This window comes from Phascolarctos cinereus, unplaced genomic scaffold, assembly GCF_003287225.1.
Source record: "Phascolarctos cinereus isolate Bilbo 61053 unplaced genomic scaffold, phaCin_HiC Scaffold_4;HRSCAF=312, whole genome shotgun sequence".
NCBI classification, from domain to species: Eukaryota; Metazoa; Chordata; class Mammalia; order Diprotodontia; family Phascolarctidae; genus Phascolarctos; species Phascolarctos cinereus.
This window is the reverse complement of record NW_027555847.1, coordinates 354,841,660-354,861,827: the sequence shown is the minus strand read 5'-3', so window position 1 is coordinate 354,861,827 and position 20,168 is coordinate 354,841,660. Positions and strand designations below refer to the sequence as shown.

General features: G+C 34.4%; 1 protein-coding gene across 1 annotated transcript in view; it reads left to right on the top strand.

Moving 5' to 3' along the window:
* The window catches only part of WDR70 (WD repeat domain 70), a 340,948-nt gene that overhangs the window by 5,919 nt on the left and 314,861 nt on the right, over nt 1-20,168 (top strand). Inside the window, exons 4-5 of the mRNA XM_020995972.2 lie at nt 1,011-1,131; nt 15,615-15,810. Coding sequence (XP_020851631.1) covers nt 1,011-1,131; nt 15,615-15,810 — 317 coding nt within the window. The remainder of the gene's footprint in view (nt 1-1,010; nt 1,132-15,614; nt 15,811-20,168) is intronic.

Here is a 20,168-nt window from a genome sequence, read left to right as displayed (position 1 = left end):
ATTAATGTAGATTAAACTTAAAAATATGTCATGTGTATGTTTTTTCCCCTAGAGAGCCGATTATTAAACATTTACCAGCACACCATGCTGTAAACTTTTATCTTTTGCCTTCTAGAACATTGTAGACCAAGGTCCCTGTTCCTCTAAGGTGGTGACTGCTGAATCATGCATGAGCCTGACTGGCTCCTTAGTACTTGAATTTTTTTCCTTAGAAAGATCTCATTTCATTTCTAATTTTTTTTAACTTTCTAAGGAAAAAAAACCTCTTGCTTCATCTTTTCCAGGAAGTTTTACTTGATTTTTTATTTTTTTGCTCAAGACTTCACTAGGGTACACTTGCTGAGTATAATTAATCAAATTAATCTAGAGTAGTCCCTGCTTGGAGAGACCTTTGCCAGTGGAACCCTGGAAATGTGGTGGGAAATTTCAATGAATAGCCAGATAGCCACCTAACCTGATAGATACTCCAGATAGGCTGTTTGACCTATGGTCTTTTTTGGGTATATAGGTACCTGAGTCTTACAGTCATTGTTATTTCAAGTGAAATAGCATGTAAAGTGGTCTGATAGATGTCAGCTATTGTTGTTAACTGATTGGGGAGTAGCTGAATAAATTGTTTATTAGTATAATGAAACACAGCAGAGACAAAGACAATGAAAGGGAATGTGTAAAATCTCATATGAAGTGATGGCAAAGCTAGATCTGTGGAATTATAATAACGTTCACATTGATTACAAATGTGTATGTGTGTAATCGGAACTTTCCTAAGTATACAGTGGCCTTGGAGCAATTGTGTTCCTTTTCATTTTGTTAAAAGGCATGGTATGGAATTTTCTTTTTAATTAAAATGTTAGTAGTTTAAATTTTAGAACTTTATTTGGAAATGTGTGTTTGTTTATTAGCATTTGGGGTGCATATTAACTTTAAGAAAAATACTGTATTTCCTGTTTTTTTAATACTGAAATCTTTGAAGTCTAAGTATGGATTCTTTTTTTTTCTTCCATTTTCAGAAGCCAGAGAGAAAGAGGAAGAACTGCAGAAAGAGAGAGAATTAAGAAGGCAACATGAAGATAATGAATCAATACCTTCAGGCTCAAGTTTGACCAAACATCCTTCTGTATCAGCTTCCAGGTGCCTAGTTTTCTAAGAAGGAATTATGCAATTTTCAGTTGTCTGATTATTTAATACATTGTCATAATATTGCCATTATTATTTTGGTGATCAAAAGGCAAATTTAAACCTGGTTACCAAAAAGAATAAAAACTTGCACATTTTTCTTGCTTTTAGACAAATTCAGAGTATACATCTCTAAATCTAAGGTCATGAGAAATTATATGTATTATATTCTAAATAATTTGGGTTTTCCTACTGTTGTCCAGATGTAGTATAATATATTTATGCATTTTCAGTACAGAGTGCATTATTACAGTCTTAGCAAGAAATCTGTTATTTCACTTTTTTTATCTAGTTAATTTTTCTCAGTATCTGTACATTCTTTTGTCTCTTTTTCAGAAAATTTGTATTTATGGTACACTTTTTGCTAGTTTGAAATGGGTAGTGGAAAATAATAAAAAATAGTCTGATTTAAGGAAGATAAAGATGGGGAGAGAATAGTTGATAAGGCTATATATGTGATTTAAGGACATATAGCTGTAAAGAAGCTTAAAAGTTGCTTTTTCAGTAGTTCAGGAAAGATTTAGATAAATTCATCACAATTGAATTATAATATTAAAAGGAAGATGGGAATTCCAGCTATTACTTCTAAACTTCTGAATATGATTATTCTGTAAAGCATTCTCTACATCTTCATCCACAAACTGGCCCATTGTGAGACAGGATATTGAATATTTCCTTGATGGAATTTACTGATGTGTATTAAATTAGACTGAATATGTAAAGTATGTAAGAAGTATTTTATGGTAACATCACTTTACCCTTGTACTTATTCATTCTCTCTTTTCTCTAAACCACTCCCTTAGTAAGTCATTCACCAACTTGTGTCATTCTGCTCTATCTCTAGCTCTTTTCTATTTGTGATCTCTGACCCATTTTCTTTTTTCTTTTTCTCATTTTACTTATTTTTGTTGTAAACTTTTCTCTCCACTCATGTCTTTTAAGTCTTTCTAGTGTATTTGTCTTTAAATCACATATTGTTGTATGTATGTTGGTGTTTGGGAATGTGTGTGTGTGTGTGTGTGTGTTACAAACGTTTAGGCAGATGTTTTAGAGAATTTGCTGTTATCAAGACTTGAAGCCAAGAACATCAGGCACTTAAGGATCCGTAGGGTAGTCAGTCTCAGGAGTATGCTAACAAGAACTTGGTAAATATAGGAGGAGAGAAGCCGTTATAGTGCCTCCGCCTTTAGCTTTGGCTTTATAGTTCAGGGACAGGTGTCAAGGAAACTGTTGGAAAACATCAGTCATGCCATGTATATGTGACTGTAAGTCTGTGTGGATTCAACTGTGATTTTAGGCCATCACAATTGTTTTCATTATGTTTTTCCTTTGTACCATGTGGAAGGAATGTACAAATTGAAGCATTAATTTCATTTTATCTGTCTTTTACTTTTTCCTCCTAGAGCTGTCAGCAAGTGTTAAAATGAAACAAAAAAAAGGACCCTGTTCCCCCTCTCCTTTCCCCCTCTGCCCTTTCTCCCTTCCTTCTACTGTCTATCTTCTTTTCCTAGAGTGTTATATTAGAAATGACGTTGTGAAAAGATAGGCAATGGAAAGGAAAAATATTTTAAGTTTTTAGATAATTTGAACTAAGTTATTCGGTATTGCCTAGGTATTTAATGGTGAGGAAATGAAATAACACTTCCAAATTAGGTATTACAAATAGGCATTTTAATTCAGTCATTCATGTTAGTAGTTAGAGTTGGTGTTTATTAGCCATAGGATTTCCCTGTAGTCTCTCTTGACTTTACACTTATTGATTTATTCTCTTGCGTAACTTTTCTTATTTTCTTGATTCATGCATATAGCCTGAAGCCTAGCAAAAACTTGAAACAAAGATTTCTTTGCCTTTTTTGTTTCAAAGGCCCTTTTGGCATTCTGGGGAAACTGGTGGATGGACCCCATCTCAAAATAATGTTTGTTGCCCTCATTTGTAATTAAAGGAATGCCAAATTTCATTTAGAGTTTAGTAAAAATATAAATGAGTCCCTTATGAATCTGTGGACCTCAATTTAAGAATCCCTGGATTAAAAGAAAAAATTCTTCAAAAATCCAAGATGATACCCTGAAAGGCCTTCAGATAACTTAATTTTCTTTTACTCAGCCTTCATTCATCTTTTTTCCATAAAATGTGTACCTGACTATCATTAGTGAATTAGTGAAAGGGGAATTTTCCTTAAGTTGTTGCTTTTCATTTTTACTTTGGAGCAGGGGAACCAAGGAGTTGAGCAGCAGTTGGGGATAGGTAGGTTAGCTTAGTGGACCCCTTTCCAGCATAGTGTCATTATTTTATTTGAAGTGTTGTGAATTTCCAGAATATAAGGCATACCTATATTCAGAGGGCCTAAGAAACTTATTCTAAGTAAATTTTAAGTTATCTATTTATTTTCTGAGCTGCTTTGCTCGTGCCTTAGCATCGACAATCAAGAGTTATTTTGTTTTGAAAACCAAGTGACTGTTGAGTTATGCCATAGAAGCACGTACATTTAAAAGCAGGAGACATGCATAGCATGACTTATTGAAAAGAGAGCTGGGCTTTAGTTGGACTTTGAACAGTGGCTAGGAGAAAGGAACTGTTTGGCAGAAGAAGGACATTTTAAATAGGATCAACATCTTGAACAAAGATTTGGTGTCCGGGATGTTTGTGGTATATTTTAGGGATAGTGCAAGTGGTCTGGCTGTATTTAATAGGATGGGTTGTAAAATACTAGAATTAAGGTTGGATGTTCAGAAGGAACCATGTTTTGGAGGATTCTGATTATCACACTGAAGCGTTCAGGTTTAATTCTGTGCTTAGGTAGTTCCACATAAAAACTGCAAGTACCAAGCCTTTGGTCAATTTTTAATACATTTTTGAATGGTTCCAATAATAATACTTTCAAATACACACAGATCTTGTTTGTTTTTTAATATTTATGAAATTTAGCATGTAAAGTTCCTTTATAGCATCTTAGAATGATATAATAGTGATAATTAAAATCAAAACAGTTTTGATTTATAGTTCTTAAGTTTTTTGTCTGTCAGGTAACATTGATGGAGAGCTCATTGTCCAGAGCAGTGGTAAATATTGTAACTACTCTCCTGAGTTAGTATTTTCTCCATGTTAATGAAGGACATTGGCTCAGCCAGTAACAGTGACAGGGGCATCATAATTAGTGATGAAATTAGAAATGATGGCAACATTATAACCCCCTGGTTCTTTTAGATTTTTTGATAACAATTTTAATATAATTAATTTCCTTGGTATTCTTTTATATTTTCATATTTATATTTTATATATAATATATATATTTCATTTAATGCATTTAAAACCATTATTTTGAGAAGGGGCGTGTAAGCTTTACTAGACACAAAAAAAGATTAGTCTCAATTTTAGAGGGAAATCTTAATAATGCAGAAAAATTGATAGTTTGCAAACATTTGAACTAACCAACAAGGGAGTAATGTCCTATTGTATAAATCTTTAAAAGTAGAGTAGATTATTGTCTGGGATCTCTTATTTGTATTCCTTTGTTGAGGCTGGGGGATGGATTATTTAGGTGTCTTAAAATCCTGATTGGCATTTTGATTTTACATCCAATAATTGGAACTTGGAAAGTGATCACAAAGATGCAAAAAGAGAATTTTTTTTAAAACAACACATTTCATAAGCTCCAGTTGGACATAGCAAAAGAGAAAAACAAGGAGGTAGTATTAGTTTTTAGTTTTTCCAGGAAAATGATTGCAATGCCGTCTTATGAGTCATGTAAGTCTACCATATTTTGGACGAGGTATGGTGGGAAGCATTCCTACATCAGTCTTCTGGAGAATCAACAAAGTGATTGTATTCTTTCTAAACTTAAAAAATAATTTTCCTTACTGAAGACTTGTAAAATGATTTTTAAAAAATTCTGGAAAAAAGTATTTTTGTTTAGGGAAGCATAGAGAATCCTTAGGTTGAATTAGTTAACGAACATCTTTTTGAGACAGCATGTGATAGAGAAAATGATTCCCAGAACCTGTGGGAAAAGGAAAATTGATTATTTTGCTGTTGATCAATCATTTCCATATTTTCAGGTCACTTATGTTAGACTACTGAGCTTTACCTTTGAATGTGCGAGCTGGTGTGAGAAGACATTAATTACCAATTCCTATTGGTTGTACATTGGCACTCTCTCTCAAATCTGCTTCATCTTTTCTGATCCCCTGGTCACCATTCTACTAGAGGCTGTCATTACTGTACACATAGACTGTTGAGGTAGTCTAACTGGTCTTCCTCACCCTTGCCTACATTCAGTCTTTCCTGCTGTAGCCATATTAATTTTCTTTTTGCTCAAATCTAACTGTGTCATTACTCTTCAATGAGTGCCCTGTTTTTTGGCAAATAAAAGCCCAAATTCTTAATTCTTGATCTTGCAGTTTGTTGTCTCCCTCCCTCTTCTTTTAGCTAGTTTTATACCAGCTTGGTTTTAGTCAAACTTGGCCACGAACTGTCCTTGGTAAACATCCAGCCGTTTTCTGCCTTTATCACTTTATTTCTACCTTTTCCCATGGAGGGGATGTTCTCTGCATTTTGAAATCTAATTTGTCCTTATAGGCCCAGTTTATTTACTCCTCTATACCCTTTATACCTCTATATCCTATATACTGTATACCCTTTATATTTCTATATCCTATATACTCTATACCCTAAAGCTTTACTTTCCCCCATTTCTCATAATGCTTCATGTCACTAGTACTCTCATTATATTTTCTTCTGCACTCTAGGGATCAGTCCTAAGATTTCATGGTGAGATGGTTTAATTCTGTGTTATGCATGGCATATTAGCTTTGTGACCATGCATCTTTTGACCCTTCTGAACCTCAGTTTCGTCGTGCATAAAATGGCGATAAAAATGCCTATAGTATCTATCTTTTATGGTCCTTATGAGGATCAAATGTGACTGAATTCACATTTGGCCTCAGACATTTTACTAGCTGTGTGACCCTGGGCAAGTTGCTTAATTTGTTTGCTTCAGTTTCCTTGACAGTTAAATAGAGATAATAATAGCCAGCATCTACCTCATAGGGTTGTTGTGAGGATCAAATGAGATATGTGTGATATGCTTAGCATATAGTAGGTGCTTACTAAATGCTTCTTCCATTCCCTCCTTTCCCTTTTCTCCACACTCTTCACCTTTACTCTGACTTCCCAGGCAAAAATGGATTTTTTTTTTGCTACTTTAATAGTTGCATAACAAATAATAAAGATGTTTACATTTCTACCTCTTTATGTGGTAATTTGTGTTTTTATTGCCTTGTGTTTAAAATGTTTGTTCATTTTCTTAAACCTGTTTTTCAGAGTGAAATCTGGGTATTTGTATGGTATATTTCTTTTGAAGAGGCAGCATGGTGATAGATAGAGGGCTGGCCTTGAGCTCAGGAAGAGCTGGGTCCAACGTTTACTTCTCCCACGCAGGCTTAGTGGCCATAGGCAAGTTAAAGATGACTTCCACTGTCTTCACTGGTGGAAGGAGTTTCCGTAGCAGAACTTCCCCACATTTCTGAGTGTAGCTATCTATTTCTTTCCACAAAGTTATTTTTGATAAAAAAATTTTATTGTTTTTGTGTCATAAACATTTTTCTTATTTTGTTGCTATTGCTATATTGTGTTAGATTTTGTTATGTTTGTTTAAAATATTCAAACTCTATATGTTTATCTCTGTTTATAATTTTCATTGTTTAATAGTGAAATTTATCTTCTCTGTATCTGGGATAATTTTTTGTTATTGTCTTCTAGTAATAGATTAGTTTTCAAAATTTTTGATGTATTTGAAATATATTACAGTGTGAGGTATAGATTAAAAATTATTTTTTTTCCTTAGTACCCCAACTACATTTATTAAATAGTGATTCCTTTTCCCATTGTTAGCTTATGGAATGATGAAGAATTTTGGAGCCAATAGGGATCTTAGAAAACTTATAGTTCAACTTCTTGATTTTATAGATGAGAATACTGAAGTTCCACAAGGGAAGGTCATACAGCTTATTGGTAGCAGTGCTTCAATTAAAACCATATCTTTTCATGAGCACTGGGTTGTTTTTTTTTTTTGGCATACCATTGTCTTATAATGGTTTTCATAATACAAACACACACACACACACACACACACACATACATATATGTATAAACACACATATGTATACACACACATATATGTATATACACACACGTCATTTCTGTTTATATCTCAGTACTATGTATTTCTTTTTAAAAATACATTTCCTTGCTAACATTGGTTTTTTTTTCTACCTAAATTTGTCCCAGTACTCCTCCTCTTCTCCCTTCTCCCTTCCCAGAGAGCTATCCCATATAAGAGTATTTTTTAAAGAAAAGAAAAAAAGGCTACAGAATAAAGAAATTAGTGCTTTCAGAAAGTCTGAAAATATATGCAGTGTTCTGCAACCATTGACTTCACACTTCTGCAAAGGGGGAAGTATCTTCAAATAGCTCTCCTTTGGGGTCACAATATATATTTATAAATGTATAATTTTGTAGAATTAATTTCCCTTTTTTTTAGTTTTTCCATTTATATTGCTGTAGTTATTGTGTATGTTGTTTTCTTTGTGCGCTTGCTTCACTCTGCATCACTTCATGCAAATCTTCATGCTTTTCCCTCTTACCTTTTACTAACTGTGATCTTGGGCAAGTCTCAACTTTTTGGTGCTCCAGGAAACTCTAAAAATTTAAGTTACAGATGAGTTAAGAATCTACATTAGTGAAGAGATATTTCTACAATGTGAGTTAACCTCCAGAGCTCACATATCTGACAACTTCCCTACATTTTATAGGGTCAGAGGATAGCCTTTTGTTATTGACATATGTAACCTATTTGTCAACCTGCTGAACACATTTTTTGTTTTACTTAATTTAGAATGACAATAAATATTGATGCCGTTCTTTCTGTTGGTCTTTTAGTCTGCCTGTCTCTCTATCCATCTTATATCTCTGGGTAGATAAAGAGTACAGTTTAATAGAAAGAGCGCTGGATTCAGACAAGTTTGAATCCTGAATCTGCTGATCCTTTGCCGGTTGTTACAATGATTATGTCAAAGACTTATTTGTTCTTCAAAGGTTTGAAAAAATTTAAGTAGGAAGTCATCTGGGTCCTTTGTTTTTGGAAAGGTAACTCTCTGACTTAACTTTATTTCTCTTTTGGAAGCAAGTGTATTTGTTGTGGTACCTGTTGTGGTAGTTTATGTTTTTGGAAATATTTCATTTAAGTTCCCAAATTTTGTTTTAGAATGTATTATTCCCTGATAGTAGTTATGGTTTCTCTTTGTATTTGTTATGATCACCTTTTTCATTTTTACTTATGGTGATCTTTTTTTTTTTGATGAGTTAGCTAATGGTTTGTTAAAGTTATTGCACTTTAAGGGAAAACACTTCATCCAGTTGCTGTATTTTAAATTTTTAGCTATTTTTGTTTTTATATTACCTCCTTTTCTACTTTCCTTGAAAACTATTTTATAATTTTGTCAAGTGCAGACTGTATGTTGCTTCTTTTTCGGTCTTATCATTGTAGATGAAAATTATTTTTATGAATCAATTTAACAATCCATTTCAGTTTTATGAATCAATTCTATACATTTGGTCTAAGAATTTCTTTGGCTGTAGTTTGTAGATTTTGATAAATGACTATTTAAAAAATATGGCTAACTTTGATTAAAAAAAAATACAGAACACGGTTCATTTTTTCCTATCGTTTGAATTTGGAAGCTGTGAGCCAAGCAGCTCTAATTAATCTATTTAAATAAACCCACAAAACTGATGTAACTCTTAGGATTTGAGAATAAAATCTTTACTACTAAAAAATAGTTTTTCCATTTTCTTCTTTAACTCGGTTATTGTTTAATAGACATTTCTTTAGCTTTGTCGATGTTTTATTTGTAGTATTGTTATGTATGTCTGACGTGTAGTGTAAAAATATAGCATGCATAATTCCAGCTGTTTTGAACTTATTCAATGTTTCATCATACCTAAGCGTGTGCACAGCTTTGTTGGAGTTTTGCTGTGCTTGGCAAACAGTGTATCCCCTTTGCCTATGTTTAGTTCTCTCACTCTAACTGGTACTTACATCTTACTCAGATGTTTTGATTTATTTGTTAATCTTTTTTATCAGAAGAGTCTAAGGGTGGATGGATAGAACGTTGGCCTTAGAGTCAGGAAAACCTCAGTTCAGGTCCCGTCCCTGGTGCTTTTTATTGCTGTGTGATTGTGGGAAAGTCACTTAATCTCTCATTGCCCCAAGTCAACTCTCAGGGTTACAAATGAATTACTTTGGAGTCAGTAGATATGTGTTCACATGTTGTCTCTGGTCTTTACTAACTGGGCAAATCATTAAACCTCTATGTGCCTTAGAAAATTCCCTAGAATTTATCTACTGAATCTTAGATTAAATTGTTGTCTGCCCTGGTGGAGAGCATTCTCAATGCTTGTAGTTTCTTCCTTTATTTGCACAGTACTTTATACTTGATTTATCATATTCTGATAATTGTTCTTATTGTTATGTTTTCCACCTATTTGTTAACTTTCTTCTATGAATTCAGGTGATAAATGCTTTCAGTCAGCCAACAAGGATTTATTAGGTGGTTGCTTAGCGTCAGGCGTCTTGCTAGGTACCATGGAATACAGCAAAGTGAGACAAAAGTCATTTCCAGTTCTCAAGGAGCTTCTCTTCTATATGGGAAATAAATATGTATGAACAAATATAAATATATTAAAATATGTGCAAAATAAATATGTACAAAATAAAGAATAATTACAAGGTAGCTTGGGAAGGGAGAACATTAGTAGTTAGGGAGATCAGGAAAAACTTTATGTAGAAGGCTGTACTGAAGCTGCTGAGTCTTGGAAGAACAGGGATTCGATGAGGTAGGTAGATGTTAGGAGAGTGCATTCTGATCATAGGGGCTCATTTGGATAGTGTATTTGCTGTGTACAGATTAAATGTTCTATTATGTTCATCTTTTAATTCTCCTTTCGACATTATATAATACCTTTATCTGTCTTTCTCAGTCTTTTCTGGTTTATTAGGTAATACTGATGCTGCTGTATTTTTTGAGCTTACAATTGTGATATATTTTAGACTAATATAGTTTGATTTCAGTTCAGTTTGTGTATGTCTTTTGATACATTGAAGTTTTATGTAAGTAGCATATTAATGGATTTTGTTTTACAATTTTTAATTCCATAACTTGTCTTTTAAATTGGAGAATTCAGTTAATTCACATTTAATGTGTGTTAAATTTGATTTCCTTTCTAGCTTTTTAATTTTTTCATTATTATAAATGTTTAGAGGGAGTGAAATATCTTATTTTTCTAAAGTTTCTACTAATAAAATTGTTCAAAGAATGAAACTTTTTTGGCTTTTTAAATGAGTAACTTATTTCTTGTAGCTTTATTTAAAAAAATAAATAAAGGATGTTTGCTTTTGGCATAGCTGGCTCCTTTCTTTGTCCTATTTTTTGTTGTCAATTTGAAATGTTTTCAAATTTATTAACCTAAATATATATTTAACTCTTTCCTTTTAAAGATATAATTCACATTAAAAAAATCTCAAAACCTAATTTATTTCTGTTTCTTTTACAGTGTCTTAATGCCTTAATTTGTACACTTAAGCTTCAGGCTTAAATTATCCAGTTATTTTCATTGAGTACTTATTTCTCCACAGCTATGAAGTTTTTTCTTGAATGTAGTTATCCTTTTATTTTTATAAATTTAGATTTTTATGAATGTATTCTTTGAGAACTTTTTGGTTTTTGAAATTTTTTTGCCTTCAGAAAAAAAGTTAAATATTGCGTGAACTAAAATTTTTTAATATATTTCACTGTTTTAGTACACATACTTTTTGACCAGTTTTGCTCTCTTGCCTGTGTTACTATTGAAGTATATAGAAAAATTTTAATTGGTACTTTATGATACATGATTTTTCTTTTTAGATGCACTAAAAATTCTTTTTCTTCATTATTTTGAAATTAATAATTATTGATCTGAGAGGCCTGCATTTTGTATTTCTCCAAACTGTGTTCCAGTGAATTATTTCTACTTGAGAAGGTGATGTGATACCTGTGATATTCTCTATTTTGGAATATTCTAATTATTAGTTGTATTACCGAGCTTTAAATCTTTTCCTTTTTTATGCCACACAGGATCCCAATCTAAATTAATTTTTTTGTTCGTTCTTTTCCCATCTACCATTAGAATCTTACTTTAAGTCCCTTATTATGCTTATTATCGAATTAATTTTGTATTTTTAAATGCCTTCCATTATTTCTGGTACAGATCACTTTCTTTTCTGAGTTTTTTATCCTTTCTCTGCTATTACACAGTTTAGCTAGTTAGCTTTTAGTTGATGTTTTTTCATTATCTTTTAGATGAGCTCCTTTACTTCCTTACTATTTCGATAGTTTTTTTTTCTTTTTAAAAATATCTTGAAAAGCAGATTAACTTGACTATGAGGGAACACCTTTCTCCCTGCCTTCCCCTACCTTCGGCATTGGAGAAGGTGATAGGAGGGGAATGCTCCAGCCTGTATTCTCAAGTCCCAGTTAGGGGTTTGGAAAGGGTTTAAGGGGGTGGGGCAGACCTGGTGGTTGTGGCTATGGCTGGATGCGTAAGACTGTTTATTTCGTTGCTAGGACTATTGTTGCAGTCTTTTTCTTAGTCCCCTAATTTTTCTCTTCAGTTGTTCTTGCTTCAGTTGACCTTTTGTAACCTGGAACATAGAGTTGCAATTTTGTAGTTAATTTGGCTCCAAGCTCCAGCGTTTCTTATTTTCTCCTCTTCATTTCTAGTTGGGGATGGGGGAGGATATGTACAGACAACGCAGCAGATAAAGAGGAACCTTGAATAGTTTTCCTAACTCTGTTCCTACAGCCTAATTTGGGGCAAAAATGCTCAGTAGCTCATTCTCTTTCCATTCCTCCATACTTCCTCTCCAGGCAGCGCATGGGCCTGCCAGCCACTTTATTACTTGGTCCTCATCCCTGCAACAATGCATTTGTTGATAGTGGTGGAAGAACTTTTTTTTTTTAAGAGCTGTCCTTTTCTTCCCAGTTTTTGTTGAGGGGAGCTAGGGAACTACTTAGTTTCTTGGCTTTGGTCTACTTTTCTATCTTGGAAGGCTCATCATAAATTTTAAAAAAATATTTTATTGTTTTAATCAGCTACAATCTGCCTTTTCACCCTGCCATCCATTCCCCCTAATTGAGAAAACAAGAAAAATGAATATGTAGTCAACCAAAACGAACTTCTACATTGTCCATGTCCAAAAAAAAATTTGTCTCATTCTTCATTCTTAGTCCTTCACCTTTCTGTCGGGTAGCATGTTTCATCATTAGTCCTCAGGAATCCTGGTTGGTTATTATGCTGATAAGAGTTAAGCAGAGGGGAGCTAGATGGCACAATGAATAAAGAACCGGCCTTGAAGTCAGGAGGACCTGAGTTCAAATCTGGCCTCAGACCAAACACTTGACACTTATTAGCTGTCGGACCCTGGGCAAGTCACTTAACCCCAATTGTCTTAAAAAAAAAAGTTCAGCACAATAGTGTTCCATTTCATTCACACACATACACACACACACACACACACATAATTCTGATAAGAGTTAAGCATAATAGTATTCCATTTCTCATATACAGATGTGTGTATATATATGTATATATACTATAGTTTGTTTATCCATTCTCCAGTTTATGGACACCCCATCAGATTCACATTTTTCACTACCTAAAAAAGAGCTATAAATATTTTTGTATATTCCTTCAATTCCCTCTTCCTTCACCCATTTCCCTCCTTTTTCCCTGTTCAGTGAAATATATTTCTTTATCCTACTGTATGTATGGGTGTGTGTATTCTTTTGACCAGTTCACATGACAGTGAGGTTCAAATGTCAGCCAATACCACCTCCCCAGCCCCTCCTCCTTGTTTATATAAATGTCTACTTGTGTACCCTGATTATGTGAGAATTTTCAATAGCTTTCCTTTCTGTCCCATCCCCCCTTACTGCTTATAGTAATATCTATCCTTAAAAGCTGTAGAATTTAAAATATCATAGAAGATAGCAAATGAAATATATATGGCATAAATTAACTGACAGAACTAATTAAAGGTGGGGAGTCCAGCTCATTTGTTTTATCTGGAAAAGGTCAGATATTCTGAGTCAGTGTTTTCAGTAGAGGCCAAGACGTAGTACTATTGCTGTCACAAAATGAAACCGGATCAAAATTATGACTTTCCCCAAGTTATTTACCTACCATTGTATTTTTTGTGTATAAGTTAAATTAGGTAGGTTGTGATTATTTATCTATCCATCCGTCCATCTATCTATTTATCTATCTATCTGTAAAAATATATTTTTGGATTCTTTGAAACAGAAGAGCACGTAGAGATTGAATGGATGAGATAAGTTATTCAGAAGTAGGAATTTTCAAATTGGATATTGAAAAATTAATTCTAGAAAGCAATGGCTTTTTCTTCTTTTAGGCTATTTTTAGTGGTAGCCAGTCTGGGAAAAAATTAAGCACTTGGAAATTATATTTTCTAATCTAATCAATAACATTTCTGATGTCCTGCTTCGCGTCCGTGTATCATGTTAAGTCAAAGCATATTTGAAAAAGGGAATGCATCTCTTTTTGCAACAAGGAACAGTTTTGGCTCTTTGTGGACTTTTTGCCCCCTGAATACCAAAGACTACTATTTGAGAACAATTTTTAGTTTTGGCTTCTGAATATCGAAAGTTAAAAGGTAAAAATGGAGCTAGAACTCCTAAAGTCCTTTGCATTTTTTTTTCTGAATATTAGTTCCCTTTTATCAGCCATGAAATCAACTTTGAGCCTTTCAGAGGTATGACTAATAGATATTTAGGCATAATAATTCATGTATTTGAACAGAGCAGGAAGTTCAGGTTTGATTTCTTTATGGGCTAGTTAACTTTGCTTAGGAAAAAAAAACTTTTCTAGTCATGGATTATCCCCTTAAATAACAGCTCTTCTGAAAATGTATGCATTTTATAAGGGGTTCATATAAGAAAGGATATGAATTAAAACCCATATTTCATACCACTACAAGAGAAAACAAGTCATAGTATTTATTAATGTTTTGTGTGAGACACTACAGTGTTTACTCTTTATAACATTGAATTGTCAGGAAATAAGAAATGAAATCCAGAATGATTCTCACAAATGAAAACAAGAAACTTACAATTATTTTTAGATTAAAAATAAGAAGTTTAAAGCATTAGACTGCATGATGTTTTTGAGATTTTGGAAAACTGCATAGTGCACTCAATCCTGCAAATATACCAATTGATCAGCAAACATTAATTAAACACCAGTATTATAGGTGCTGGGCTTATAAAACCCAAAATGAAAAAGTCTCTGCCCTTAGCTCACAATCTGTTGCTGGGAATATAAGTATATGCAAAATAAATACAGAGTCATTTTAGAGGTGTTAGATGTTAACAGTTGGGGTGGGAGAGGGGCAGGCAGTTGGAGAAAGCTTCTTGTAAAACGTGTCATTGAACTTAGTTTTGAAGGAAATGGGAATCTAACAGGAAGGAAAGGAAGGGGTTCATTTTAATACACAGGAATGACCAGTACAGCAGCGTAAGAGATGGTGAGTGGTGTGTGCTCTGAGAGGAACAGCAACCATGGAATTGATATCTAGTTCAAATATATATTTAAACATTTTCGGGATAGTAATTGAGTTTTTCTTATTACTGTTTCATATATTCAGCTTTCAAGCAGGATTTGGCTCATTTTACGGGTGTAGTGAATATAAAACAAAAAATTAAAGGATGTCCATTTAAACAGGGTGAGGATTCTTTAGCCTAACATGTTCCTGTTGATCTTTTCCATTGATATGGAGGTGCTGGTACTTCTGTAATACACTTTCCCCAGCCTGTACCTGTGCTTCTGATTTATATCTGATGTCATCAGATTTTGAGTGAGTTTGAGATAGTTTGAGAAAATAGAAAATTCAGTTATTTGAGTAGTTGAGATAAAATAAAATTTGTAAGAATAATATTGGAATTATGTGTTTAACAGTAATGTAAAAATTCTGGTTTAAAGAAATTGAATGAGAGAGATTTTACACATCTTGTGAATGCTCTGTTAAACAATAGCAGAGAATTAGTCAATCCACAAACAGTTATTAATTCCTTAATATGTTTCAAGAACTAGACCAAACACTTGAAATATGAATAAAGGCAAAAACATGGTCCCTGCTGTAAGGAAGCTCACATTCTGATAGGGGAGACAGCATCCAGATAACTAAGTTCACACAAGATATTCCAGCTATCTTAGGGGGAAAGGCCTTGTTGGGCTGTACAGTTAAATGGAGAAGAGTTAAGTGTAAGAAGATTGAAAAGATACGTAGGGTTGAGTGTTAAAAAAAATGAATTTTCTCTATTTTTAGTGACACAGCGAGCAGTGGAAGTGAAGATAGTTCTGATGAAGAATTAATTGGGCCTCCATTGCCACCCCAAGCCACACAAGTACAATCTGAAGATACAGATGAACTCATAGGCCCCCCACTCCCACCTGGATACCAAGATAGTGATGATGATGATGATGATGATGATGATGATGATGATGAAATACAAGATGAAATTGTAAGTGTTACTGTTTTGATATATTGCATACATACACTAAACTATTGATATCACTTATATGATCATTTCTATTTGTGTTAAGTACTCAAGGTGCTGTTCTAATAAAGTGGAACAAAAAAAGCCCCCAAAACACAAAAAAACCTATTTCTGAGCACTACATTACAGGTTGCTATTTGTGATACTCCTTTGTAATTAGGCATTTCTGAAGGTAAAGCATTTCTATACAACTTCCCACCTGGCTTTGTGCAATAAACTTGAGAACATAGTGTAAGACAGAGCTAGACAAGTTGTTTTAGGTCTGGGGTCCAACTCTCTATTTTAATCATTAAGTCTGTAACATTTTTGATTGCCTCTGATGTGCCAGGCACTATGCAAAGACAGGATAGATTTTTTTTTTCCTTTCAAGAAACACCTTGGATTTGGAATCTAGAGATATGAGTTTTAATTCCCACTCCATTACTTCCTTCTTTGTAACTCCTGGCAATTTGTTTTCCTTCTGTAGACCTTGGTTTCCTTATGTGTAAAATGAAGGGGTTGGACTAGATGATCTTTAAAGTCTTTTTAAATTTTAGGTCTATAATTTGGTAATTAAAACAACAGCAACAACAAAAGTAACTAAAAGAATGAAGGAGCATATATTGATTGCAATAGGGTGTTGGTTTATAATCTCAGATTGTGACACAGATTGTCTGGGAGAATACTCTGGAAGGGCTCTGAGCACAGTCAGGTCTGCTGGCCAGAGGGTCCTCCCTCCTTCCTTTTCCCCTGGGACTGTTCCCCCCAAGGACAGCAAAGATTGGAGCTCAAGTTGGGACTGGAACAGTTATGGGAAGGTCAAAGTATAGAAATAAGCATTCATGTAACAGCTACTATGCTCTAGACCAAGGGTGGGGAACCTGTGGCCCTGAGGGCCCACGTGGCCCTTTAGATCCTGAAGTGTGGCCCTTTGACTGAGTACAAGTTTTACAGAACGAATCCTTTTATTCATTCACTTATTTATTTATTTATTTATTTATTAGCTAGGCAGTGGGATTAAGTGGCTTGCCCAGGGTCACACAGCTGTAAGTGTCAAGTATCTGAGGCTGGATTTGAACTTAGGTCCTCCTGACTTCAGGGCCAGTGCTCTATCTACTGCGCCACTTAGCTGCCCCCCAGAACAAATCCTTTTATTAAGAGGATTTGTTCTGTGAAGTTTGGATTCAGTCAAAGGGCCGTATTTGAGGACCTAGAGGGCCACATGTGGCCTTGAGTCCACAGGTTCCCCACCTTTGTGCTAGACACTATGCTAAGCCCTTTTACAAATATGTCAGTTGATCCTTACAACAACCCTGCGAGGTGAGGTAGGTACTATTATTATCTCCATTTCTGTATAGTGGAGGAAACTGAGGCAAACAGCGACTAAATGATTTGCTTAGGGTTGAATAGCTTTCTGTATCTGAGGCTGGATATGAACTCAGGTGTTCCTGACTCCAGACCCAGAATTCCATCCATGATGGCCCCAGCTGCCTAGTATGGTGGTGGCTGTGGAACTGCCCAGCTACCTATACCAAGTGATACTTCACAGTGTTGTTATTCTTTTCTTTTTTTTCTTTTTTTTGGGGGGGGGCAAGGCAGTGGGGATTAAGTGACTTGCCCAAGGTCACACAGCTAGTAAGTGTCAAGTGTCTGAGAACAGATTTGAACTCAGGTCCTCCTGACTCCAAGGCCGGAGCTCTATCCACTGCGCCACCTAACTGCCCCTGTTATTTCTTTTCAAATTAATGTGATTGTAAGTCTCAAATGTGAATGAATTGTTCTTCTGTGGTTTGGGGTAAAATTTCACTGAAAATTCTAGGTACTGGTGAAATTGCAGAATGCTATGGGGACCTGGTTTGAAACATACCTTTTTTCAAAAAAACAAGTTTTTATTGTTATCTTTTGTTTCTTTTATCATCATAGTTATCCCAAGTATCCCTCCTTCTTCCCTTCCCAGAGAGCCATCCCATAAAACAAATAGTATTTTTTTAGGGAGGAAGAAAAAGTCAGCACATCTGATCGATATATTGAAAAAATCTGGAAAAATGTGCAATGTGTAACACGTGTGGACCTTCTACTTCCATGAGAAGATGGGTTAGGGTTGACCTCTCATTCTCAGTTTCTTCATTCGAGTCCTTCTTGATATTTATAATTTTGTTACATTTATTTTTAATTTTTTTGGTGTGTAGTTCTCTCCCTTTACATTGTTGCTATGTATATTGTTTTCTTGTCTCTACTTCACTCTACATTAGTTCATTTAGATCTTCCTGTGCTTCTCTGTATTTAAAATACACATCATTTCCTACAGCACAGTAACATTTTAATATATTCATGTACCACAATTTGTTTAGCCATTCGCTAATCAAAGGGCATTTGCTTTGTTTCCAATTCTTAGTTACCACAAAAAGTGCTGTTATAAATATTTTGGACTATATGGGGACTTTCTTCTTATCATTGGTTTTCTTGGGGTATAAGCCCAGTAATGGAGTCTTTGGTTGTTCACGTCATTCAGATTGCTTTCCAAATTTCACAGCTCCATTGATCACACACACACACACACACACACACGCACACGCACATGCACACACACGCACATGCACACACACACATTTTTTGGGGTGGGGGCAATGGAGGTTAAGTGGCCTGCCCAGGATCACGCAGCTGTTAAGTGTCAAGTATCTGAGGCCAGATTTGAAGTCAGGTCCTCCTGACTCCAAGGCCTGAGCTTTTTCTACTGTGCCACCTAGCTGCCCCGTCCATCAATAATATATTAATGTGCCTGTTTTTCCACAACCCCTCAAACTTTAACTGTTGCCATTTTTTGGTCATTTTTGCCAATTTGCAGGGTATGAGGTAAAATTAAAGGGTTGTTTTATTTTAAATTTCTCTTATTATTAGTGATTAAGAATACATCTCCTACCCAAAGCTGTGAGAGGTATATGATCTGATTCTCTTTTAATAGTTTGATCTTTAATATTAAGGTTGCATATCCATTTAGAATGTATTGTGGAGTGTGGTGTAAGATATTCATCTAAACCTAATTTCTGTCGGGTTGCTTTCTAGTTTTCCCAGCAGTTTTCATCAAATAAAGAGTTTTTCTAGGTGACTTAATGGTTTTCATTTTTGTCAAACATTGGGTTATTGAGTTCTGTTGTTTCAGATTCTCCCTTATCTAGAATGTTCCATTGATCTATTCTCTATTTTTAATAAATACTAGATGGTTTTCCAGAAATTTATTCATTTCCATGTTTTCTCTTTTTTTTTCTGTTAGACTTGTCAAAAACTGATAGAGGGATATTGAAGTCTCCTGTCACTGTTGTTTTGCTGTCTATATATTCTTGAAGTTCGATGTTTCCTTTATAAATTTGTATGCTATGGCATTTAGAGCATATAAATTCATTACTGATATTGATTTGTTGTCTGTTTTTTCGGCATAGTATAGTTTTCTTGTTAATCTTTTTTTTTTTTGAATGTTTGTTTTTACTTTGTCTGATACTATGATGTCAACTCTTGCTTTTTTGGATTCACTTGATGCATAGCAAAATTTTTTCCATCCCTTCAGTTTTAGTATATGTAAGTCTTTATTTTTTTAAATGTGTCTTTTTATAAGCAACAGATTGCAGAATTTTGTTTCCTTATCCAAGTTTTCAGTAAAATGATTGTTTATTCCTTTCATATTTAAAGTTATGAGTTAGGTTTATATTTTCCTTCATTTGTATCTCAAATTTTTTTTTTTTAAATTATGTTTTTTTTCCTCTTCTACTGTTAACACAGTATTATCTTCCTCTATTTACTTTAATTTCTTTTTAAGGTGGCCCTGTTCTTCCTGGCTCTCTTGCCCTCCCTCAGACCCTTTTCTTATTGGTTACCCTTTTCTTTTTAGGGTTTACTAGTTACTCTCCCTTGCTTTTTTCTGGTTATCTATTTCTTTCCTTTCTTTTTTTTCCTCTCAGTCAAGTTGATTCTTCCTTCCTCTCCTCCCCTTCAGCTAGTCCTCTTCATTAGTTTTTTGTTCATTTTTGTGTCCCTTTTTAAAAATTTATTTTTTATTAATTTATTTTGATTTATCATCAATCTTTTTTTTTTTTAATATGAGGCATTTGGTGTTAAATGACTTGCCCAGAGTCACATAGCTACTGAGAGTTATGTGTGTGAGGCTCGACTTGAACTCAGTTCCTCCTGACTCAAAGGGCCGGTGCTCTATCTACTGGCCCACCTAGCTGCCCTATCCCTTTTCCAAAAGGATTTCTCTTATTCTCTTCATTATATATTGCCTCTTTCTGCTTAGGCCCTCGTTCTCTGATTCATGATTCTTTTAATCATCTGATCTCTCTTTTCCCTGT